At 39.2% G+C, this 25916-nt stretch overlaps 1 protein-coding gene across 1 annotated transcript in view; it reads left to right on the forward strand.

Annotated features, from left to right (window-relative positions):
- The window catches only part of PTPN13 (protein tyrosine phosphatase non-receptor type 13), a gene marked incomplete at its 3' end in the record, with an annotated part of 103240 nt that overhangs the window by 22040 nt on the left and 55284 nt on the right, over positions 1-25916 (forward strand). Inside the window, exons 5-8 of the mRNA XM_015832359.2 lie at positions 3722-3815; positions 8039-8593; positions 14386-14481; positions 16454-16550. Coding sequence (XP_015687845.1) covers positions 3722-3815; positions 8039-8593; positions 14386-14481; positions 16454-16550 — 842 coding nt within the window. The remainder of the gene's footprint in view (positions 1-3721; positions 3816-8038; positions 8594-14385; positions 14482-16453; positions 16551-25916) is intronic.

A 25916-nucleotide genomic window follows, 5' to 3' on the forward strand; every position in this document is an offset into this window, starting at 1 on the left:
ATTTTTATCCCGCCCTTCTCCTTACCGGACTCAATATGCTGCTTCACAGTGCTTTACAGCCCTCTCCCAGGGGTTTATAGAGTCAGCATATTGCCCCCAGCAATCTGGGTCCTCATTTTACTGACCTCGGAAGGATGGAAGGCTGAGTCAACCTTGAGCTGGTGAGAATCGAACTGCTGGCAGTCTGCAGAATTAGCCTGCAATACTGCATTCTAACCACTGTGCCACTGCGGCTCTTGTAAAACTGTTAAAAGTTGGCAATGCTGTGAGAATTCAGCCATTTAAATCTATTTCAGTTCATCACACAGTCAGCCAGATGTTCAGGCTCGATTTGGCATTTTTGTCCACCTTTTGAGTCCTTCCCAAGGACCTAGGATAGGGCAGATGTGGATGTTTGAAGGTGTTATAGATATCGTCCCAGGATGGAAGCTGTTTCCAGTAAAGCTGCCTTTTGCAGTTGACTGATGGTGAATTTGTCAATATTAATGATGTTCAGTGGTGCCCCAAATGTTTTGTCACTGTACCAAAAGCACCTTTTGCTATGGTACTACCCTTGTTTTCTTTTGCCAGGTCTACTTGCATTCTATTCTATTTGCAGATCTTTATATTATTATTATTATTATTATTATTATTATTATTATTATTATTATTATTATTATTATTATTATTATTATTATTATTACTGTTAATTTGCCTGCATCACTGCTTGGAATGATTTGTACTGAATCATTTTGAAAAGTCTTTCATTCTGAGGATGCTAGACAAAGGGACTTTAATTAGCAAGCCATTAAATTATTGTACAGACAGTGAGAACACTGCCAGTTAAATTTGTAACCCCTTTCAAGAGCCAAGGCAAATAATTTCAATTAATACGAGTTAGTCAAAATTCTGACCAAGGTTCCCTTTTATTTATGTTGAGGAATCTGTCACACTCCATTAGTAGCTCTCGCTACTTTAATTTCTCTCAACTTCTTCTTGAATCTTGCAGTTATTAGCTTTTTTCTTTTCTTTCTAATCATATGTTCTGTAAAGATGTGAGAATCTGGGAAAGAAATTTGCAGAAGCTGCAATTAGAGCCCCACCTTTTAGATAAGGATTGTTCTTACAAGTTCTGGCTGTGAGTCATTGCTGTTCTGGACAACTGGTTTCTCACACCTTTCCAAATCACTCTGCCCCAGAAGTTCATCTGCTCATTTTAGTCAACTGGATGTGTGGTTTAAGGAATGTCCCCCAAAATAACATTTTTCCATTAAGTTGATTGTAGTAGGAGAAGGACAGGCAGAACTTGGGGGTAGAGTTAAGAGAGGAATCAGCCTGGAGTCATTACATTTCCACAAGTGGTCTAATCCAGTCCCTCTTGAATTCCATTAACTCTTATCTAGCACCAGTTTAGCACTGACCATTAGTTGATGAGATTCTTGTGTGTAGGCATGGGAAATAAATCAGCTTAACCGGAGCTTAATGTGTGGTCCTGATTCTTCGTGCCTGACATTAATAAAGCAAATAGCACTTGCATGTTCCTGTTATTGATTTAATTTGTTATATTAGGCTTATGGCAGCATGCAACATAAAAACATAGTTAAAATGCCCACAGTAAAAAAGACACACAATGTATTTACATAAATTAAGCAAAAGCCACAACACAATGTTTATTACTAGTAAAATAGCTAATAAAATCCCATTCCAGATGGTGCAGTCTTTCTCCAAGACCACCCAGAAGAATGTAGTTTTTACTACCTTCTGGAGGGCCCATCCCAAGGACATCAGACCAGCTTCTAGAACAGTGGTTCCCAACCTTTTCTATACCCCACACCCCTAGAACACGTCTGATATATTCTCGCACCCCTTACAAAAGTTCAAAATAACGAGAACAAATTATGCATATACACTATAATTTTGAAACTTCTAAACCCAGGTTTTCGCACCCCCTGGAATATCATCTCGCACCCCCAGAGGAACCCCTATTCTAGAGGTTTTAGAAGCCAAGATTGAAAAGCTGTCTGCAGCACAGTTTTTGTCCTATCTGTAGCACAAATAGCTTCTACTAGGAGCATTTTTTCACATAGCTAGGTTCTGATAGGGAAGGCAGTCCTTTAGATACGGGTCCTTTATAAGTCAAAAGCAGCACTTTGAATTATACTCAGAAACTCTTTCCAGAAGGTCTGTTTACACAATTAATTGGTTCTCACAGACCTGTTAATTGCGGCATAAAACTTTCTTTAGATTTATATCTGCAAAAGTCACTGAAGATAAGTATCGTGTCTTTCAGTTGTACTGGAAACATGCATCTAATATGATCAGATAACTGTATGTATTACTTTCTGTTTGTTTAATTAGAAAATTAAAATTAATTTTAATTTAATTTCTAAATTAATGTAATTTAGAAAATTACACATTCCAAAGCGCAGTCATGGCTCTGGCTTTGTTAACAGGAAAGTTACATTCTTTGAACATGCTACATAGAAGTGTATCATCCTGAGAGTTGACAAAAGTTGTGTGCTTCCAGTATGCAGCATTACGGTTCAGTTTGCTTCCTCAGTAGCAAATCTCATTTTTTGCTGCTTGATAATTCAATCTTCATTTTAATTTAGGCTGTTTTCATTTCTTTTTTTTTATTCTGGTTTTGTTTTATTAAAATTTTGTCAATTCAGAATAAAAGGCAGGCAATGATTAAATAAATGAACAATAAATAAAAGATGTTAGCTTCTTTGCCAGTTTGTTCATTTTTTTATATATATATATTTCTTCCAGAGATTCAGGACAGCTTACTTGGTGGTCTCCATTTTATCCTCAGTTCTTCAATCAGAACTGAAGAAGCTTCTTGGATGAGAAGCAAAATGTTGTCAAGGAAAAACAAAGTCCAGTTGTAATTGAAAAAAGCATCTTTGGGACATAATTTAGGAAGGACTGCAAAAGGAGGGCAGACTGCGGCTTATTATGCTAAGCTACAAACCAGCTCACTGTGGTTAAAGCAAATCATAAGTCAGGAAAAATCCTGCTGTTGCACAAGCCATGATTAAAACATTCCATGGCTGACGCAGTGCACAAATCATATATATGTGGATAGGTGGATATTGAAGGATAGTTTTATTAGGCTACCTGAGTTTTAATCGTTTTAAGTTTCTACTTTCAGTGGATGGAAGAGTGTTTGTCTAGTGCAGTGATGGCGAACCTTTTAGAGACCAAGTGCCCAAACTGCAACCCAAAACCCACTTATTTATCGCTGGGTGCCAGGTGGGCGTGGCTGTGGTGGTCATGGCAGATTGGGTGGGTGTGGCCAAGATGGGCATGATCACCTCGATGTTGCTCATGGGGAGGAACATCTGTGGGGGCTGGGCAGAGTTGGGGGAGATCCAGGGGGTCTCTGGCAGGTGGGGCGGTGGGCAGGAGGCTCGTCCTGTGGGGTGAGGCAAGGCGAGGCAGGGCGGGGGTGCCATTGTCACAGGGCAAGGTGAAGCAGGGGCTGGGGCAATGGCTGCCTGACACCATCAGCCCCTGCACACAGAGGCCAGCGAGTGCATGGGTGCTGGGATGCAGCCAGCCACGTGGGACCTTGGCGAGTTACTGGGCGGCTGGTTGCCATCTCCAGGGCATGGCACGCGTGCCCACAGAGAGGGTTCTGAGTGCCACGCGTGCCATAGGTTCGCCACCACTGGTCTAGTGAGTTTATGCTAGTCTGACTTTTTTTAGCTCTTCATGTTCTGCCTTTTTGTTGCAATAGGTAGACCAGCTTCCTTGCACAGGGGACAAAAAACTTCACACAGACAAGAGCCAGGCCATTCGAGAGAGGCTGAGAGGAAAACGGCTTCCCACAGGTAAAGGTTTATTTACAAAGAAGGAAACATTAATGGAATGGAAATATGACTGATATTTAATCTTCCACCTCCTAGATTAGTCCCATAAAAGCAGCAGAGCGCCTCCTAACGTTATAACCAGCATAATAGTTTCACAGGTTATCTCTTCACAGATACTCCTAATAAATGGCCTGATGATACGGTAACCAATCTGAACAGAAAGGAGGTAGAGGCCATGAGTTGTGAAGAATTGGCTATAAAGCATCTTCGTTGCTTTTCAGGGAGATAACTTAGGAACAAAATAGATGAGATATTTTTCTGATATCTTTTGTTAAGATAAAAAGGCCTGTGGGAAAGATGAGGTAACCTTTTCTTTCACAGTTAAAAAGGTAAAGGATTCCCTTGTCCACCCATGTCTGACTCTAGGGCAGGGGTAGGCAACCTTGGCTCTTTTATGACTCGTGGACTTCAACTCCCAGAATTCCTGAGCCAGCATAGCTCAGCTTGGAAACCTCTCCCTTTCCCCTCAGCATGGCTGGCTCAGGAATTCTGGGAGTTGAAGTCCACATGTCATAAAAGAGCCAAGGTTGCCTACCTCTGCTCTAGGGGGGCAGGTTCATCTCCGTTTCTTAGATGAGGGAGCCATCATTGTCCGAAGATCCTTTCCATGGTCATGTGGCTGGCATGACTACACGCCAAAGGCGCATGGAATGCTGTTTCCTTCCCAGCGAAGTGTAATCTATTTATTTACTTGCATTTACATGCTTTCAGACTGCTAGGTTGGCAGGAGCTGGAGCAAGTAACGGGAGCTCAGTCCATCCTGTGGAACTTGGTCTCAAACTGCCAGCCTTCTGATTGACAAGCCTGATGTCTTAATTGCTCCTTTTTCACAGTCAGCCCAATAAAAATTCTCCTCCCTTATTCCCTACCTTGACTGTTGGCTGTGGAAAGGAAGCTTCCGTTCACACTAATGGTAGCTTTTTATCTGAGTGCGAGCAACTGAGGGGGAAGGTTTTTTTTTTCCAGTCAAAACCACTCCTCAAATCTCTGTCCTTTTGAGGAACTGAACTGCTTTCATCCACTTAACATGTCATCTAATTTGATCTTAAGCTAAGACAAGTGTTGAGTTTGATCTTAAGTTAATGCAAGTGTTAAGTGTTTCACACTCTCTATTCCATATTCCACATGCTGGGATGAAAGGATGTCTCAGGCTTTAGCACATTCATTCATGCACAACCATCTCTGATATATGCCCATAATTGCACATATTTATGTATGTTTGGCATGAGATGCGTTACATAAACACACACACACACACACACAACTCTAATGTAATTTGTCTTCTATCACACTGTTAGAGGCACATGTGCTTTTTAAATAAATGACAGTTTTTTTCTCTTTGTTATGATGGTGTATTGTAAGAAAGTGGGAAGGACACATGTTTGGCCTAGGATTTTGCCCTCGGAGTAGCCACAACTTTTGGAGGCAATTCTTTCCACTGATTAATTGTTCTAACTATCAGGACATTTATCCTTAATTCTAGTTTGCTTTTCTCCTTGATTAGCTTTCAGCCATTGCTTCTTGTCCTGACTTCAGGTGCTTTGGAGAATAGCTTGACTCCCTCTTCTTTGGGGCAGACCCTGAGATATTGGAACACTGCTATCATGTCCCCCCTGGTCCTTCTTTTCATTCAACTAGACCAGGGGTAGGCAACCTTGGCTCTTTTATGACTCGTGGACTTCAACTCCCAGAATTCCTGAGCCAGCATAGCTGGCCCAGGAATTCTAGGAGTTGAAGTCCACGAGTCATAAAAGAGCCAAGGTTGCCTACCCCTGAACTAGACATACCCAATTGACTATAATGGTACATGTTTAAATTAATTGTACATCTTTAAATTTAAATAAATGTAATTGAGGTTACTATTACAGTCATATGATATTTGATTTTATTATAATTCAATGACTTAATCAATGGTTAAATATGTTATTACTTAATTATTATCTAATAAAATTACTAATATATAATAAAATCTTATGAGGTATGTTACAAATACATTCCTTCAAACCAGAATCTTGAAAACTAATGGTAACTTGAACTGAAAAAATGAATGGTAATTACCTGAAAAAATGAGGTATCCCAATTAATTAATAAGAAGAAAGAATGAACATGGAAAGTAGGTACACAATTCTAGGGCTTTTTCAACTCCACTCTATTGCAATATACAGTATGTTGTTGCTACTCCATTCTTATTCATTTGTAAACCACCCAGAATCATTTAAGTGAAATGGGTGATTTAGAAATTCAATGAATTCGTCTTTGGTGTACCTTCATGGAGATTCATTAGGTTTTTTTTTATTTATTTTTTGCCTAAAACAGCTGTTGTGTTCATTTTTACCATGGCAAAACCAATTTATTAAGAATAGCTTTTGCTGTTTCCTTGAATGTTTAGTTGCATCTTCATTTACAGGCTAATTTAAGATCTACGCTGTCATAGCTTCTACTGCCCAAATCCTCAATAGCCATTTGATAATGTTTTCTTTTTTATCTTGAGGTCTCCCAATCCTGAAATATTGAGAATATTTTTAATCCTATGATTTGTCCTGAATTTTTAGTAATGTGAATATTCACCCTAAAGCTACATAAAGGGAAAATAAAACAAATTTGTTTACCTACACATACCACCTATATATTCCTTCATACTTTATATATTAATGTGGATCATCTATCTATCTATCTATCTATCTATCTATCTATCTATCTATCTATCTATCTATCTATCTATCTATCTATCTATCTATCTACCTACCTACCTACCTACCTACCTACCTACCTACCTAATCTATCTATCTATCTATCTATCTATCTATCTATCTATCTATCTATCTATCTATCTATCTATCTATCTATCTATCTATCTACCTACCTATCTACCTATCTACCTACCTATCTACCTATCTATCTATCTATCTATCTATCTATCTATCTATCTATCTATCTATCTATCTATCTATCTATCTACCTACCTAATCTATCTATCTATCTATCTACCTATCTATCTATCTATCTATCTATCTATCTATCTATCTATCTATCTATCTATCTATCTATCTATCTATCTATCTATCTATCTATCTATCTATCTATCTATCTATCTACCTACCTACCTACCTACCTACCTACCTACCTACCTACCTACCTACCTATCTACCTATCTATCTATCTATCTATCTTGAATAATAATGTAATTTTAAGAGAAATTAAAATGGCATGTCCTGGATCAGTCTTTCTCAAACTTGGCAATTCTTAAAAAGTGTTGAGTTCAGCTTCGAATATTCCCTATCCAGCATGTTTTATTTCCAAAGAAAATAAAAAAAAATCAATATAAACAATTTCATGAGCTGAAAGTGAAAAATGTTGAAACATTACCAGAGAAAAGGTTGATAATGTCCATTAACTTCATTGTGACTAGTTGAATGAAATTAATATGAGATTTTGTTATCATTGGTTGTTGTTAACATGTAATGTGATTTATTAAGGGTTAGATAACAGCCTCAGCTGTTGATGGATTTCCCAGTTGACACTTTGTCAATAAAAGCTATATTTATCTCTTGGACAGAATTGAATTTTGTCCTTCTAATGTATCCTTTGACTCTTTCTTATTTGGAGCAATATGAAAATTAGCAGTTCCTATTTCTCTGAAACACTCCTTATTATGAAGAAGCCATCAGAATGAGATTAAGAATACCAAGTGCTATGTGGTACTGCTTGAATAAATTCAAATGTTGTGAGCTGATTTGTTTAAGCACTTTGTGGAGATACTTTAATGTTGATATACAGAATGACCAAGAAGCAAAGCAAAGAAAGTTAAGTTGGTCCACAGATTGAAGGAAGGAAGGAAGGAAGGAAGGAAGGAAGGAAGGAAGGAAGGAAGGAAGGAAGGAAGGAAAGATTTAGCTTTTTTTTGAAAACCTGTATTTTTCAGGATAAAAAAAATGGCATACTATAGTTCAAGAGAATATTATTTAAGATGTTATAGTTGATAAGAAGCAATGTAATTTCTTTTGAATGCACAGAATTATTTTCATTGGTTTGATATTCAGCTGATCATTAGAACTTAACCCAAAAAAAAATGCCCTAACTTTAAAAGAGTTTGTATCCAATCCAATTCTTCTAGAAAAGTTGACAATTAGGAAGGGTTCAACTACATCCATATCCAAGAGAGATTCTTCTCATTCTCATTCCAGGAAGAATGACTGATGCAGCAGCTGGTTACCAGGCCCCATTTTCTCAACAAACCGTGCTTAACAAAGGGCTTAGTAAGTCATTGGAGTTCCTGTCAATCAGTGACTCACGAGGTGAAAAGGAGCTTTCTCAAAATATTGCGTCTGATTACAATTCTGGCCATGAAGACAGTACAGATACTTGCTGTCCTTACCGATTCAGAGCTTCCAACCTGGAAAAGAAAGCCAACAGTGATCCCAAACGCAAAGTATGGGCTTCTTCCTCTGATCTGTTGTGCACAACTCACAAAGTCACAGAGGGAGACTATGCCGCAGATTCTCATAAGCACCATCATCAAGGCGGAACCATTTCAGGGCGGACTTCAGGAGCTCTCAGAAACAAAGAAAGCAGATATTCTGATGGGAGCATAGCCCTGGATATATTTGGCCCTCAAAAACTTGACCAAGTGCTTCATGTATCAGAGACCTCAACATCAGCAGCCTTATTATGTGCCTTTGACAGGATCAAAGAGAAGCAGAAGAAATTGCAGTTGCTGAGAGAAGCCATGAATGTAGAAGGTCAGTAGTTTTTTCTACATATTATATTTGACATGTGACATCCTTCACATTGTCAAAATAATATATGTTTGTGTGAGAGAGACATTTCCTATTTTGCAAATTTGGTACTGAACTAGTTTCCGGGCTGGTGCTCATCTCTGTTTCTTAGCCAAGGGAAGCAGTGTTGTCTAAATGGTCATGTGGCCAGCAAGACCTTCCCACCAAAGTTTATGATCCTATCACCAAAGTAGTACCTATTTACCTACTCACATTTGCATGCTTTTGAATTGCTAGGTGGGCAGGAATTGGGACAAGTAACGGGAACTCACCCCATTGTACAGCGCTCACGTCTCGAACCCGGGCTGTTAGCTTTCCAGTTGAGGAGCTCAATGTCTTTAACCACTGAGCCATTGTACTCCCTTAGTGGAAGGTATATAAGAAAAAACTAAAAACAGTTTATAGAGTACATGAATCCAATAGGTGTTTCCACACTTGTTATATTCTGTTTGCCCTGGAATTTATGATACAACCCCTTTTCTCCATGATTCCTTAAATCTTTCAGCTTTGTCAGTTAGCTAAGTATGATCCTGCAGAGGTTTCCAGATTGCAGTTCCTGTTAGACGAACTAGGGAGGTCTACAGTATGGTGAGATTTCAAGTCCCCACATCCCTGAATTAGAAGTTGCAGCAATCTTAAGTTAAATATACCTAGGTTTAGATATAATCTAGTTTAAAGACCATTTGCAAACATTGTGTTCAATATCTTGAATCCAACTTGGGGAGTGTGTGCAGAATCCTGGCTAGCATGAACAAAAGTTTAGCTCTTGACATTGACACTGGAATCTCAGTAGAACTTCATCTAAACTCAAATGCAGAAAATAACAGTTTTCTCCAGCTGATAATTCAACCAAAGAAATGAAGAATAGTTTTCCAAGAACACAAAAGCTCAAATAAGTAGGTATATTGTAGAATATATGTGAAACTGTCAGAAAAGCAAGTACTGTGTATCAAATACAAGTTCTGTTTATAATAAAATTAATACTCAAAATTCTCGTGCCCAAAGAACAAAAAAAGCCTAAAAATGTTCTTTTTGGGGTAGGAAGCCTAATTCCAGCCATTTCCCAGATAGATTTGTTATTAAGCCACATACTTTTAACCATGCGAAAATTACCACATAGTAATTCCAAACAATGAAATTATTTTTTGTCATTCTGATATCAGGGTCTGATAGTAAAAGTGCAATTCGTTTTACAACTACCTAAACTTTATTTAAAACAACAGCAACCCGAACTTTAACCCAACAATAATTTCTACTACAGCAGTCCCACCAATAAAAATAAAATTGGCCTGTATTGTTTCAGGTGGAGCCCAAAGCACAATTGTTCAAGTGAAACAAAATCCAAGTATTTCTATTCTTTCAATTTTGAGACATTTGGAAAGGAAGGAATAATTCTGGTCAGTTTTGGCTCTTGACTCTTGGAGATGATGACTTTGCTAGCATCATTCATTCATCCTGGAACTCTGTGCATTGCATTATTTTGTGTTCTTTTCTTTATAAAGACTTCATTTTAAAAGGCAAAAAATTGTATTTGTTTATTAAATTTGCTGTGTTGGTAAGCTAAGCTAAGCATAAGAGTTGCTCTGTGTCTTTATATGCACACACAAACACACATCTCAATAATAATAATAATAATAATAATAATAATAATAATAATAATAATAATAATAATAATAATAATAATAGTAATAATAATAATTAAAAAAAAGTTGGAAGGTACCTTGGAGGCCATCTAATCCAACCCCCTGCTCAGGCAGGAAACCCTATACCATTTCAGACAAATGGCTGTCCAATCTCTTCTAAAAAACTTCCAGTGTTGGCGCATTCACCGCTTCTGGAGGCAGGTTGTTCCACTGATTAATTGTTCTAACTGTCAGGAAATTTCTCCTTAATTCTAGGTTGCTTCTGTCTTTGGTTAGTTTCCATCCGTTGTTTCTTGTCCTGCCTTCAGGCGCTTTGGAGAATAGCTTGCCTCCCTCTTCTTTGTGGTAGCCCCTGAGATATTGGAACACTGCTATCATGTCACCCCTCATCCTTCTCTTCATTAAACTAGACATACCTGTTCCCTATGATCAGTCCCCTGATCATCTTTGTTGCTCTTCTCTGTACTATATTTCCTGGATTGACTTATTTGTTCTGTAAAGACATCAACACCACGGTTATGTAATAATTACATAATTGATAACAATTACATTCTGGAAATATACTTGATCAAGGGTGTGAAAACGGATCCAGTTATACATGTACAAACCTCCTTTAGAGCTTTCATACATTTGTTAAGGAGCACTGCCTAGGAATATGGTGGAGAGAGAATAAAGGTAGAGGTAAAGGTTTCCCCTGTCCAGTCATGTCCAACTCTAAGGGGCACTGCTCATCTCCGTTTCTTACCCGAGGGAGCCAGCATTGTCCGAAGACACTTCCGTGGTCATGTGGTCAGCATGACTATATGCCAAGGCACACTAAACACTGTTACTTTCTCATTGAAGTGGCACCTATTTATCTACTCTCATTTGCATGTTTTCAAACTGCTAGGTTGATTGAATAATATAAGAATCTGGATACTGGTCAAATTAGCCACTTAGCAAACCAAAAAGCAACACGTTAAAGCCAGAAATCAAAATGTAATAATTATCCTGTTCCATAATACTTCTGTTCTATAAGGTTATCACTTGCAATTGACTCTCTAAGATAGCTACCTCAGAATCTAAATTCAGCCCAGAGAGATTCAGAATTGATCATGTTTTCACTGATTAACTTAACCTCGATATCTTCAATGACTTTTTTTTCCAAAATTCTATGCTTATCTGCAACCACATGCCTCTCAGGTTGACCATCCCATGCTCTGATGAATGAATACATAAATAAAACTTGATGAGTGTTGCTTGTTTCCATTGTCTATCCTTGTTCAGGGGTTACAGATAGAGCTTGATGTTCCCACAGTTAAGTCAATTCTGTAACATCACCATCTTCTTTGTATCATGAGAATAATTTGGTACACATTGTATGCTAGATCCAGGATTTAGCTAAACAGGATGCTGAAGTTGTTATTACTGTGCTAATTACCTCTTCCCAGTCTTTCATGCTAGCTTCACAATACCCAATTACATCTGTAATTGCTGTCTTTCTATATAAAAATAATGCATAGTTAAACTTATAATATTATAATAATTACTTCTCTGCAGCAGGGAATAAAAAAACAACTATTACTATTTTAGTTAGGCTAACCATTCCTTCACCTTCACCAATAATTTAAATGTTTTAATTCTGTTTTATTTTAGAAGACAAATTCTCGGTTTCACAACATGTTTGTGGTTTTGTGGATGCGCAAATCTGACACTATATGCAAAATATATTGCTTACCAAGCAACATTTTTCTCATTAAATCCAGTGGTTATTAGATCTGATTTAATGTGGTTTGGGCAGCTGTAAAACTTTAGACTTGGAATGTAGTTTATTGCTTATTGAATAAGCTAGCAGGATTGGGGGCTGTTGCTTCAGAAGGATTAGGGTTGAGAGAAGAGAAGCAGATTTTTTTTCCTCAGTCAACCCTTCCTAATTCCACATGTCAGAAAGTTTATATGATTTTGGCCCAGTTATAATATGTCATTTCTCATTAGAATGGATTTTATAATATTTTAAATAACTTTATGACATTTAAAAATAACACCATTAATATGTTTTTATGAACACATTTTTCTTCATTCAGAATGTAAAAAACAAATGATTTAAAGCTTCATTAAACTAGTAGCTGTATTTATCTTAGCTATAAAAGAAATACATCCAAATTACAGTCAAAAGGAACCATCCGTCACATTCTTTAGACCTGGATTGTCAGTGCCCTCAATACTAAACAGGTCTAGGTTTCTGCCAGCTTTCTCTTCTTGGAACGACAAACTCTCCATCCCTTTAATAATTTGATGACTGGTCATCATGAAGTGAAGAAAATCTTCATAAAATGTCATGAAGACCCAGATAATTTGGAGAATAGATATGCATCCTAGTCCTAGTCAACGATGCCAATTTAACATATCTTGTTTTCCACTGTAATCTGTAGTGGGGGATCTCTTTAGTCAGGATATTTGCCAAAATGTGTGTTTTTATGGCAGGGGGAAAAAAGAAGAAGCTTGAAATGAATTAATGATTTATGCTGTGGTAAATGAATACTGAAAATCCTTGTTTTCTTTTATTTGGATTTTGTTTTTATTATCTTGCACATGTTGAAATGAAAACCAAGCTTTAAAAAATGTACAATCCGTTTTTTAAACAGCAAAAGGGTGATTAGAGCTTTTTTTGTTTGTTTGTTTGGGAAAATTACAAACGGACTGAGGATCCAGATGGATTTGAAACGAGATTTTGGAATTAATTACAAGAATCCCTGCCATGGGAAAATGCTTTTGTTTTGAATTCTTAAAAGTAACATAATAAGATTTTAAAAATTGGACATTGAAGAGAAGAATTAAAGAATATTTACATTTGGACATATTGAAGGATATTTTTGAGCAGTGGACCCAGAAGTTAATTTTAAGAGAGCTAGATAGACTGTTTAAAAGATGTTGTAGCATAGGAATAAGTTTTACCTGACAAGATTGAAAATGGATTTAAAAATGATTTGCTAGAAGAATGACATACAAAATAAACTGAGTAATGTTTTAATAATTAATATACAAATAACTAAAACAAGAGAGTGACCTGGATAATTTTCATATTCACATTTTGTATATGATTTACAAGAGAGGCTTGTTAAAACTTTGAGGAATTTTGTGAGAAGAAACAAAAAATATTGAAAAGAAATGAAGTTCTAGGACATTATTTGAAGGGAATAGAAATCAAGATTGTTAGAAGTAAAAGGAAGGAATATAAAGTTGGTTTATTTGATCAAGGTTGAAATATACACTTTGTTATCTCTGGTAACCCTTAATGTACTTTCGCTGATACCAGGACTGAAATGACAAGGCTTTAAGTGTTTGTTTATAGACAAGAGATGGGAAAAATAAATCACTTGCTGTATTTTAAGATAAATTTATAACTCACTAAAATTGTTTATACTTGTTGCAATGAAGGTGAAAATAATTTCTTTATATATTTATTTTTATTTACTATATTTTTTCTATTTTTTGCACATCCTATTTTTTTCTTTTTAATTGTTTCAATTGTAATTTTAAATAAAATTACTATACAAAGAAAGTGAGAGAAGGGATAAATGTTTTTGCACAGAGTCTTTTCATTACTTACTTATTTCTAACTACCTCTGCACCTAGAATTCTAGTTCTAATCAAGTTTGAGAATGCATTGTCAGTTCCTAAGGATTCTGAAAATTGATTAACTTTATAGGTAGGCAGCCTATCTCAGAAATTATTCTTTTACAGGAAAAATAATATTAAAAACTTACATCAAAGACACTCAGTACTTTAGCAAATGACTGAAATTATGATTTGCCTTTACAAACATAAATGTTAAGGATACCAATTTGGGCCAATATTCCTTCCTAGTTTTCTTTTCGTTTAAGTAGATAATCTTTCATCCAAAACGTATCTAGTGAAATGCAGACATCGTTTATGAAAAGGTCACTTTGGTTTAGGAAATATTTTCATTTTGGACAGTGCAGAAACAGTTTTCAACACCACTAATAATGGGATGTACAAGGCAATCCTCTACCTACCAGGAAAAATTATGTACTCCTATTGTGGAAGAAGTCAGTGACTGCATTAAACCCTGGATAAGCTTTGTTCTCTTCTGTTTCTTTACAATTCTTTCAGAGCACGTACGAAAATATAAATCTTACCATAGTGATGTATGCAGCACTGACAGTGAGGGCCCATCATTCATTTCTTCAGAGACAGATTTTAGACAAGGTAAGAATTATGTGGTAATTGGCCTTCAGTTGGTGGACTATCTGTGTTAGAAATGATGCTCCATTGTCATTGGTGATGCTGACAGTATTATTTTATTTTTTTCATTTCCATGGTTGCTGCTTAAGAATGGATGTATATAGATAGTACTCATACTTAGGCAGAGGGGGAAAAAATTAAAATAGTTCTTTGGTTTTTCTCAAGTTTTGGGAGGGTGGTGCTTAGCCATGCTTAGCAATTTTGGGTATCTGAGGTTGGCAGTGGATTGAATGATAAAACAAATGTGAGGCTTTATTGTTATCATCTTATTTTTATACTGTCATTTTTTCTGCACAAGGCCAGAGCAATTTACAAAAAAGGAGTACAAGCAGTGTTAAATAAAATCATCAGGATAAAATTAACAATTCTTAAAAATGATAAGTACAAAAAATACAAGTGTAATTTAGAAAAATATGTCGGTAGGAAATCTAAAATATAATCTGGTCCTTAAGTTGACTGGTATCCTATAAATCTCTGGGCAGAGATGAAAGTGAAGTTGCTAGGCAACTTTCCCCTGAAGTGCTGGCATTGAGAAGGCTTTCCCAAGTGATCTTACCTGCACATACTGGAGGATGATGTTTTATATCCTAAGGCTCTAGCACTATGTAGACAAATGTGAACTACTTTAACTTGCACCTGGTATCTCACAAGCAGTGAGATGCTTTCAGTCATGTAGCCACCTCACTTCACAGAAGACCAGTTGTGTTCTGCCCACATTGCTCCTTGTGGACCACTTTCAAGGGCTGCATCCTGCAGAGTGCATTGCTGTTCTGATCCTGAGGGTTAGATCATGGATTACTGAGGCTACAGGTAGAATCGTGAGCATCACCAGTTACAAAATTCCCATCTATTAGAGCACTGTGTCTTAATCTTAGCAACTTTAAGGTTGTGTGAACTTCGACTCTCAGAATTCCCAGCCAGCATGCTGAAAAGAAACACTGTATTAGAGGACAGAATGGTGAAATTGCTCTCTGTTGCCATCTCCAGCAACTAGGATGCTTTCTGTTATCACTTTTTTTTCCCTGAATAGATAGATATGCTTTCAAATGAAAGGTTAGGTGCAACTATTTTGTTTTCTAAGAATATTCACACATTCTATAGTATGTATCCCCAGAATATTCATTGAAAATTAATATGATTCTGGAAGCTGGCCTTTTGAAGCATGACCATTTCCCTATCTTTCCCTTTAATTAAAAGAAATTGGATAAAATAAAAATTATGAAAACACAAAAGTTATTGGTGCCAAAAAAGATATCCATGGGTATTTTGATGGACTTGAGTACCATGTTACGAATCTCTACTGGGTACTATAGCTATTATTGGACAAAAATGTGCTGCAGAAATTCTCAAAAGATTGAACTCTGTTTCCTTATTACTCTTTGCCTAGAATGTTTTTTTTCCCCAGAGATGCTTTTTTCATGAGACAACTGGACTTTCTTGTTTTTCTTTGAAGACGTTTCGCTTCTCATCCAAGAAGCTTCTTCACCTCTGACTGGATGGTGGGGAATGGAAAGAGCTGAAGAAGCTTCTTAGATGAGAAGCGAAACGTCTTCAAATAAAAACAAGAAAGTCCAGTTGCCTTGTGAAAAAAGCATCTTTGGGATAATTATAGCCTGGATGACTGAGAATCTCCATAGACATTTTTTTTTGTTTTTCTTGAGATAAACAGTGCCCCATCTGGAAGTGCAGTTAGCGCATATTTCAGTGTTACTTGGTTAATAAAGCTTCTGTTTCTATGGAAAAAGATGGAATATTTCTAAGAAACATTGAGGACTACCAGATATTTTTGATCTTGCCACTGTGGACACAATGATGTATATCAGACATGTCAAACACATTTTTATCAAATATTATTTTATGAATATTTTATGTGCCAATAAAATATCTTCATCCAGCCTTAAATCATGAATTTTCTTGTTTCTTCTTCAAGTGCCAGTGAGGAGATATGAAGCTCTAAAAGATGAATCCAGTGTTTCCTCCTTAAGAATAGATGATACCTCTTCATCAGGTCAAAAACAAGGACAAAGATCAAGGTAAAAAAAGAAAAAAAAACTCAGAGTTAAAATGTTAACAGTTCCTCTCCAGATCTACAGGCATGTTAGCAAATTCTTGTTTCAATTCCTAGTATAAATAACCAAACTCTTTGAAAAAAGCTACTTAGATATTTATCCCCTCTCAGAAGAAGGTGGATTTAAGCCAATCAAAAGTCCTGCACATCACTCACTTTCTCTAGCTCAGTTTTTCTCAACCTTGACAATTTTAAGGCATGTGGACTTCAACTCCCAGAATTCCACAGCCAGCATTTCTGGCTGTGGAATTCTGGGAGTTGAAGTCCACATGCCTTAAAATTGTCAAGGTTGAGAAACACTGCTCTAGCTAATCATCCCAATTTTTTCAACTCCAGCTGAAGCCAATTCTGAAAACTGTCACTTCCGCCATAATGCACAAATGTTAGCAAATTCTTGTTTCAATTCCTAGTATACCCAAGTAGGTGACCCTCTTATGAATCCAAGGAAAAATACTAATGGGCAGTGTGAATGGCATTGATGCATCAATGACTTAATTTAATGTAAGGCAGATTTCTATACAGTCATTGGATAAGAGTCATGAGGGGTATCCATATAGGCTTCAAGCAAGTCCAGTTTGCATTCCTAATATTTAAGACTGATTTCAGATTTTGCTTGTTATAGAACAGAGAATAAGCAGAAGGACCCAGCCTTTTCTATTATGCAGTTTCTATAATGTAGAACTTTCAATGCTTCTTCCTATCCAGTCTTTAATTGAAGACACATTATATGTCACGGGTGTCAAACTTGCCACATCACGTGATGTGTCACGACGCATCACGACTCTTTTTGCATTGCCGGCAATGGGGTGGGCGCGGCTTCGGTATGATGAAACCGGCCTGCGGGCCGGCAGTTTGACACCCCTGTTATATGTTACTGCCTATGAGAGAAATGCAAATAGTTTGCTTCAGGCAGTAAAGAGAAAGAAGAAAAACAGGCGCCAGAATGCGATTGGACTAGGATTAAGAGATGCCAGTTCAAGTCCATCCCCAATCCCCATCATGTCCTGCAAGGCTTGCAAACTCAGGAAACAAGAACATCAAAACAGTTATCCTGCACAATATAATCCCTAGTATAATAAGGCAAAGTTCTTCTAACTCTTTCTCCTACTTTTCCCCACTCCTGTGGACTTAATAATCTCATATGTAATGACCTTGTTTCTTGCTTATCTGCCTTGCTGTCTCTGCTCTGGTCCTGACATACATAGGCCTTCCTTACATCACAGCCACAGAAGCTCAGTAGATGTCTGGGTGAGTCAATCTCTCATCCCAAAATCGGAGGAGGGAAGACTGTGTACAGGTAGTCCTCAGCTTATGACCATAATTGAGCCCAAAATTTATGTTGCTAAGCAAGACAGTTAAGTGCATTTTGCTCCATTTTACGATGTGTCTTGCCACAGTTGTTAAATGAATCACTGCAGTTGTTACATTAGCCACATACTGTAGTTATTCAGTGAATCTGGCTTCTCCATTGAGTTGGCTTGTCAAAAGGTCACATGACTTTGTGACATTGTAATATTGTCATAAATTCGAACCAGTTGCCAAGTGTCCAAATTTTGATCACATGACCATGGGGACGCTACAACAGTCATAAATATGAAAAATGGTCATAAGTCACTTTTTTTAGTGCCATCGTAACTTCGAATGGTCACTAAAAGAATGGTTGTAAGTTGCTGTAAGCTGCTGGAAGAAAGATGGAATATATGTACAGCAAAGAAATATACTCAACTGATAATAGTCTATAATTTACAGTACTAGTTTGGTCTCTAGCCTGCCCCAGAAAGATATGAATTTCCAAGCAAAAGATGCTACCATTTCACAGACAAATGTACTATGTTGCCCAACTATTTTCACAGTTAAGAAATGTGTCTTGATATCCCCCATGCTTTGGCTTTGCTCAGACTTGAAATGCTCATAGTTCCACCAGTTTGAGGTAGAGACTAAGGCAGAAATTTTTGTGACTCATTCCCTAAGAAATGTGTGGGTGTGCAAGGATTTGTCTACAGCAGAATAAAGAACATTTATTCAGCCCACTTCCTCTCAGACCCTACAATGAGTGGCTTTGCCAGATACAGAAATAAAATACATCTCTGGAATGTGGAGGGCATCCACAGTAGGCATGGATCACCTGTCCCAAATATTAGAGGGAAGCAAGGAACAACCTGCGATAATTGCTCTGGTCACAGCTTATTCACTGAGTTCATTGTGAGCTTCTCTTCAAATCTGCAATGCTGTCAGGCTTCTGCTGTCAAGGCTGTCTTTGCATTTGAACCTTGGGTTGGCAACTTGGGTTCTGAGCCAAGTCTAACCAAAAGTAAGATCCTAATTATGAATGCACTCTCAGTGTTGCATGCAATGTGTTCCTAACATTTTTTGAGTACCTGATGCTATTTACGCTCATTGCTAAGGCGCTTCTATAATGAGGGTCTATTTCTAGGGCCCTCTGCAAACAAGACCGTTACCAATCTGAATGTTGTACCATGTTCCTGGATCATGTGACACTATAGCAGTGGTTCTCAACCTGTGGGTCGGGACCCCATTTGGGGTCGATCGACCATTTCATGGGGGTCGCCAAGCAAGGCTGTCCGCCATTTTTTTTGTCCGCCATTTTTTTTGTCCATTTTTTCCCCCTTTTCCGGCGGGTGCCTTACCTCCCTTGGGCTGGGCCAGCTGGTGGTTGGCCTGCTCCGTCTCTGCCGCTTGCCAGCTACGCCTCGGCCGGCGCAGGGGGCGGAACCACGCATGTGCAGCGCTCCCGGGCAGGGAAAGTTCTCGACTTACGACCGGTTGGGTAGTCCTCGACTTACAACCGGTTTAGTCCTCAACTTACGACCAGTTTAGTCCTCAACTTACGACCGGTTGGGGTCGCGGCATTAAAAAGGTTGAGAACCACTGCACTATAGGATTCCTGCAAACCTTCATCAAAGGAGCCAGTTAACTTCCAGTTCAGCCAGCGCTCTTAAGGAAACACCATAAAGACAGTTTTGCTGCAATGCCTGTGGAGCCGTGGGATAGATAGTTTGCACAGCTAGTCCGTAGCTTATGACCACAGTTGAGCCCAACACTTATGTCGCTAAGCAAGACATCTGTTAAGTGAGTTTTGCCCCATTTTGCAATCTTTCTTGCCACAGTGGTGAAACGAATCATTGCAGTTGTTAAGTTAGTAACGTGGTTGTTAAGTGAATCTGGCTTCCCTTTTGACTTTGCTGGTCAGAAAGTTGTACAAGGTGGATCACATGACCCCTGGGATATTGCAGCCATTATAAATGCTGAACCGGAAATTAACTGGCTTATTTTATGACGACTTGCAGGAATCCTATAGGGTCATATAATCCAGGAACATGTGAATCAGTTGCCAGCTGTCTGGATTTCGATCATGTGCCCATGGGAATGGGGATGCTGCAACCGTCCTAAGTACGAGAAATGATCATAAGTCAGTTTTTTTCCAGTGATGTAACCGCTAAATGAACTGTTGTAAATTGCGGACTACCTATATTGGTAAAAGTTCCTACTTTCTCCTTCATTCTGTGATTTCCACATTCCGTTTGTCCTGAAGTTATGGGCCTGCAGCATCTTTCCACCACCTCCCCATGCTTTCAGAGACTTGGAAGAGGGCCTCTGCATGGTCCTACAAAAACAACTTAGGAAGGTTGTCAGCAAGGACAGAGGAGAAGTTATATGCTAGTTGTTCCCTTGGTTGTTTTTTTGCTCCCTCAATGGGCAGCAGAGTAGAATTTATGTTCTCTTTCTTGGTTCTTCTCAGCCCTGGAGAGGGGTCCTGAAGAGGCAGAGAGCACATTGCAAACATGCCACCAAGAGAGAAGTCAGAATCAACAATTATGTCCATGTGACGTAGATATCATTACTGAAAGGATGTTAGGTATTTTTCATTGGGATTGCATAGCCAGGGAAGACATGCCAGAGAGCATATATCAGTGGTGACGAACCTATGGCATGCGTGCCAGAGGTGGCACTCAGAGCCCTCTCTGTGGGCACGCACATCATGCCCCGGAGATGGCAACCGTCCCTCTTCAACCAGCCGCCCACTAACTTGCCGAGGTCCCATATGGCCAGATGCATCCCAGCATGGCTGGTTTCCCTCCCCCCCCCCGTCCCATCCCTCCTGGCCTCGCATGCTCTCCTTTTCCCGGGCACGACCCACTGCATCGCCTCCTTAGCTCAGAGGTGGCTTCTTTGAACTGCTGGCAGTGGGCTGCACAGCCCCAGAGTGTGCCGGTCGAGGAGCCGGCAGGCTGTGGCTGCTGATGGACACTGTCGGCCCCCATGTGCTCACTGGCCTCTGTGTGCGGGGGCCGATGGTGTCAGGCAGCAGACGCCCCGGCCCCTGCTTCGCTTTACCCTGCGACAATGGCACCCCCGCTCTGCCTCATTTTGCCTCGCCTCACCCTGCAGGAGGAGCCTCCTGCCCACCGCCCCATCTGCCAGAGACCCCCTGGATCTCCCCCAACCCTGCCCGGCCCCCACAGGCGTCCCTCCCCACGAGCAACATTGAGGTGACCACGCCCACCTTGGCCACATCCAACCAGTCTACCATGACCACAGCCATGCCCACTCAGTGGGCCACACCCACCTGGCACCCGGCAATAAATAAGTGGGTTTTGGGTTGCAGTTTGAGCACTCGGTCTCTAAAAGGTTTGCCATCACTGGCATATATCCTTCAGAAGGCACTTTTTACAGAAACATTTGAGTAGTAACTTTTTGTACCACGAGGATAAATGCATCTTCAAAAAAAAAAAAAAAGAAGTGCAGCAACAAATCCTTTAAAAACATACTAATTTATTGCTTTCCAAGTAAATTTATTGTTTTCCAAGTAAATCTTCCCACTTCAAAAATATTGTCTATCCTCTGGAACAGGGCAACTGCACTCTTGTAACAACAACAACAACAACAATAATAATTTGGAATGGACCTTAGAGGTCATCTAGTCCAACCCCCTGCTCAGGCAGGAAACCCTACACCAGTGGTGGCGAACCTATGGGACGGGTGCCAGAGGCGGCACTCAGAGCCCTCTCTGTGGGCACGCGTGCCATCGCCCCAGTCCTAGGCCTTCAGCTGGGTTTTATAAAACCTTTTCGCTTTAGGCCTCCGCCGCCATGTGCAAAAAAAAAAAAAGGTTCAATCAATCAGTCAATTTCAACTTCTCGCGGGAAAAATAAAGATCTTGCAAAGTTGGAATTGATTGATTGAACTTTTTAGTCCCACCCAGTCTGCTATTACCACCGCAGCCACGCCCACCCAGTGGGTCACGCCCACCCAATGGGCCACGCCCACCCAATGGGCCACACCCACCCAGCACTCGACGATGCATAAGTGGGTTTTGGGTTGCAGTTTGGGCACTCAGTCTCTAAAAGGTTCGCCATCACTGCCCTACACCATTTCAGATAAGAACCTTTGTTGAATATATAATCCTTTTAAGAAAGGATGGAATAGGAGACAAGCACTGTTTCTATCCAACAAGCCTTCTGGATTGGCAAAGAAGGTTGAAAAGTGATAGTAACCACATTCAGCTCCAAATTCTATAAAAATCAGCTATATAGCATTCTTCAGGGACATGATAGGCCACGCAATGTGTCCAAAGGTTCTGTTTTGTCTATCTGTCTGGATTGTTTGCTTTAGAAATACAAGTTCCACCTCTGCACCCCCTCCAAATGTACAGAAAATTACAGATAGTTTTCAAACTTACAGTTGGGACCAGAATTTCCATTGCTAAGCCAGGGGTAGGCAACTGTGGCTCTTTTATGACTCGTGGACTTCAACTCCCAGAATTCCTGAGCCGGCCATGCTGGCTCAGGAATTCTGGGAGTTGAAGTCCATGAGTCATAAAAGAGCCAAGGTTGCCTACTCTGCCTAAGCTAAGCAAGGCTTTAGTGAATCAATTTTTCAACCATTTTTTCCAGTGGTTGTTCAGCGAGTTAAGTGAGTCAGACGGTCATTAAGCAAATCTGGCTTCCCTCACTGACTTTGCTTGTTGGAAGCTGCTGAGAAGGTCTCAGTTAAGGATCACATGATCCCAGGACCCCACAGCCATTATAAATTCATGCTGGTTGCCAACTGCCCAAATTTTGATCATATGACCCTGTTGTGATAGTTGTAAGTCTGAGGTCTGGCTGTAAGTCAATTTTTCAGTGCCACTGAAACTTCCAAAGGTCGCTAAACAAATGGTTTAAAACAGGGGTCCCAACCCCCGGTCCATGGACCGGTACTGTGCCACGGCATGCCAGCAACTGGTTCACACAAACAAGCAAAGCCTCATCCGTGGGATGCAGGCACCACACAAAACCACGCACTCTCCAGTCCGTGGACAAATCTTTCTCCACAGAATCGGCCCCTGGTGCCCAAAAGGTTGGGGACTTTTGGTTTAAAATAAGCAAAATCCTCTTTTAAACATTCTACTCAAGATTAAAGCCAAATCAACCAGCATTAAAAGTTCCTTTCAATTCTAAGTTGCTGCAATAAGCTTTTGAACTCCTAAAGAGAATTTGTCCTTGATTGGTACAGCCAAATAAAACAGAAAGAACCAAACTGAGACAGAGATGGGTGTGTGTGTGGGGGGGGGGGGGAAACACCCTCGTTTGTCTTCCAGCCTTGTGACTCCTTTTAGAGAAACTTATGGTGGGGTGGGAGTTGCGTTATGTAAAAAAACAGGAGTATTATCAGTGTGGTAAATTTCAAGTTGTCGAAATCTCGGTGTCAACAGAAATAGCTTTAAGCAAAGAAAACTGCAGGGGTGTATTTCCCCCCAAAAAAACATGCTGCACCTTCTTCTGTTATAAATCTCCCCACCCTTTATCCACCCACAGGAAACTGACATATTGGCTGCAACCTTTTCTCCAGTTCTTAATCATTTCTTTGCCATTCCGCTTCAAGATGACTGCAGCAGATGGCTTATACTCCTTCTGTCACACCTTGAAAAATCAGAAGGTTATTTCTTTCTTGCTCCGGTTCACGATATTCTGAGATAAAATCAGCTAATCAGAAATGCTAATGTTCTAGTCTTAGTCACCATAATATTCCCCGTAGCCCTTGGCCTCAACTGGTTTAATAATCTTGCGAAGGCCGCTGTGCAAAAAGCTCTACAAGCCATATTGGAAAAATCAAGTAATGGGGGAGGGGTGGAGAATGAAACCAAACAAATTAATTTGGAATCGTGTGGAATATATTCCCCAGCTGTTAGCCGTGTGCAAATTCATGAAAAAAAAATGACACTCAAGGAATATATTTTGTTTTTAAATTTAGCTTATTCAGGCATGCCTTCAGCATTACATGTAATTCATACGAGTACGTGTTATAATATTTTGTTCGTTTCAGGCTCAACATTTCTCAGGCCATTTGTGAAATGGAAGGATTGGTTATACATGTATACAAAAATATTAGATATAATCCCTTGGCTCGCTATAGGTTTTTTTTAAGCCAGTTTTCTGAAGAAGAAGAAGAAAAGAACCAGGTTAAACTGGAAGGAAGATAAAAATGTAGAGATCTAACTGTATGATATAAGGGCTTTATTACAGTCATTTTTCATGTTAAATTGTGCCTCTTTCCTTAACAAGGCATCTGTGTCCACCTATATATTATTCAATTTAGATATATTATTGGATATAGCTAACAGGGTCCAAAACATGGTGGAATTTTTAAAATATTTATTTATTTAGCTTGCTTGACTGATGTGGGCAATCCATGTGGATATACCAGGGGTAGGCAACCTTGGCTCTTTTATGACTCGTGGACTTCAACTCCCAGAATTCCTGAGCCAGCATGGCTCAGCTTGGGAACCTCTCCCTTTCCCCTCAGCAGGGCTGCCTCAGGAATTCTGGGAGTTGAAGTCCACGAGTCATAAAAAAGCCAAGGTTGCCTACCCCTGGGATATACTAACATAATATGTTAGTATATGTTTTAAGTATGCCACTCTAAAATGCAAACAGGCAAGCTCTATTCGGTCTTAGTGGAATGGGATATGAGAATAAATTGGGAGCAGGAAGAAGATCTGTAGCCAAGGCAGTGGTTGGACAAGAGATATCTAAGCCCACAGAAAAAAATTGCCACGGAGAAGGATCTCAAAAGGGATCCTCCCAAATTCTCCAGATAGTAGGACAACAGAAGGAAAAAGCGCTCACTTAGCAACATAAATTTTGGGCTCAATTATGGTCGTAAGTCGAGGACTACCTGTACTGCACTCACTAATGGCAGAACTAGCAATATATAGCTGGCAGAACCTGGCTCTGTTTCTCAGTTTAAATCCTTCTTGAAGCACAGAACTAGCACTTTTTCTACAACCAATTCTTTTTTACCCCCAGGCAGAAGTTTAATATATTTTTTTTCCCAAAAGAACACAAAATCCATATTTGGAATAATGGCTTAGCACTATTGCAGAAGAGCGTTAAATCTACATCCATAAGGAGACCGTGTAAGGCCTGACAAGCACTTGGTCAGTCATTACACTGTCAAAAGCCTCTGTGGAAACTCCTGCAGCCAAAGCCAAAATAACCATGGCGGCCAAATCTCAGCCTTTGACTTCATCATCAACCACATCACAAGTAAAGCAATGATAGATCATGTCCACAGCTAAACTCCTGTTGGGAGAAGAGGAAAAACACAACTTTAAAACCTAAGGAAGATTTTAAATTGCCTCAAATGTGATGAACTGAGGGCAAAATCTGGGTAAAAAACATGCTATAAAATGATTACTGAGCATTTTTGGGCTGTGGTTAGAGGGGCATATTTACCTTTTCAGTCTAATATCCTCCCTTTTTCTACAAATCGGAGGAAACAGGATCGTAACCATCATAACTTAACATGCCGCTCCTTTATTTAACCTGCCAGGTTAAAATGCTGAACTCTGGATTTTTGCATGTCTGTAAAATTGCGAAATCTGAACATGCAAAGATTTTTTTTTCTGCAACAGAGAAAAGTTATATGTCCAGAGTGATTGATTTTTTAAAATATGATATTTTTTATTACTGTGGTTCGCTGCACTGTCAGCCAGATGTTCAGATTGGATTTCACTTTTTTTTCCATCTATTGAGGAGTCCTTCCTAAGGACCTGGAAAGGCAGATGTTGTTTGATGGTGTTAAAGGTATGGTCTGCAGGATATAAGCTGTTCCAAGTAAAACTGCTTTTTCCAATTGATTTGTGATGATTTTGTTAATGCTGATGGCATTCAAATGGTGCTCCAGATTTTTTGAGATTGCACCGAAGGCCCCTGCTACTATTGGAACTATCTTTGCTTTCTTTTGCCAGTTGTTCTACTTCTATTTGCAGGTCTTCCTTTGTTTTTCTCCAGTTGTTTCTCTTTTATTCTATATACAAACATCTGAA

The sequence above is a fragment of the Protobothrops mucrosquamatus genome, unplaced genomic scaffold (genome assembly GCF_001527695.2).
Source record: "Protobothrops mucrosquamatus isolate PMUCROS unplaced genomic scaffold, P.Mucros_1.0 scaffold3, whole genome shotgun sequence".
Taxonomy (NCBI): Eukaryota; Metazoa; Chordata; class Lepidosauria; order Squamata; family Viperidae; genus Protobothrops; species Protobothrops mucrosquamatus.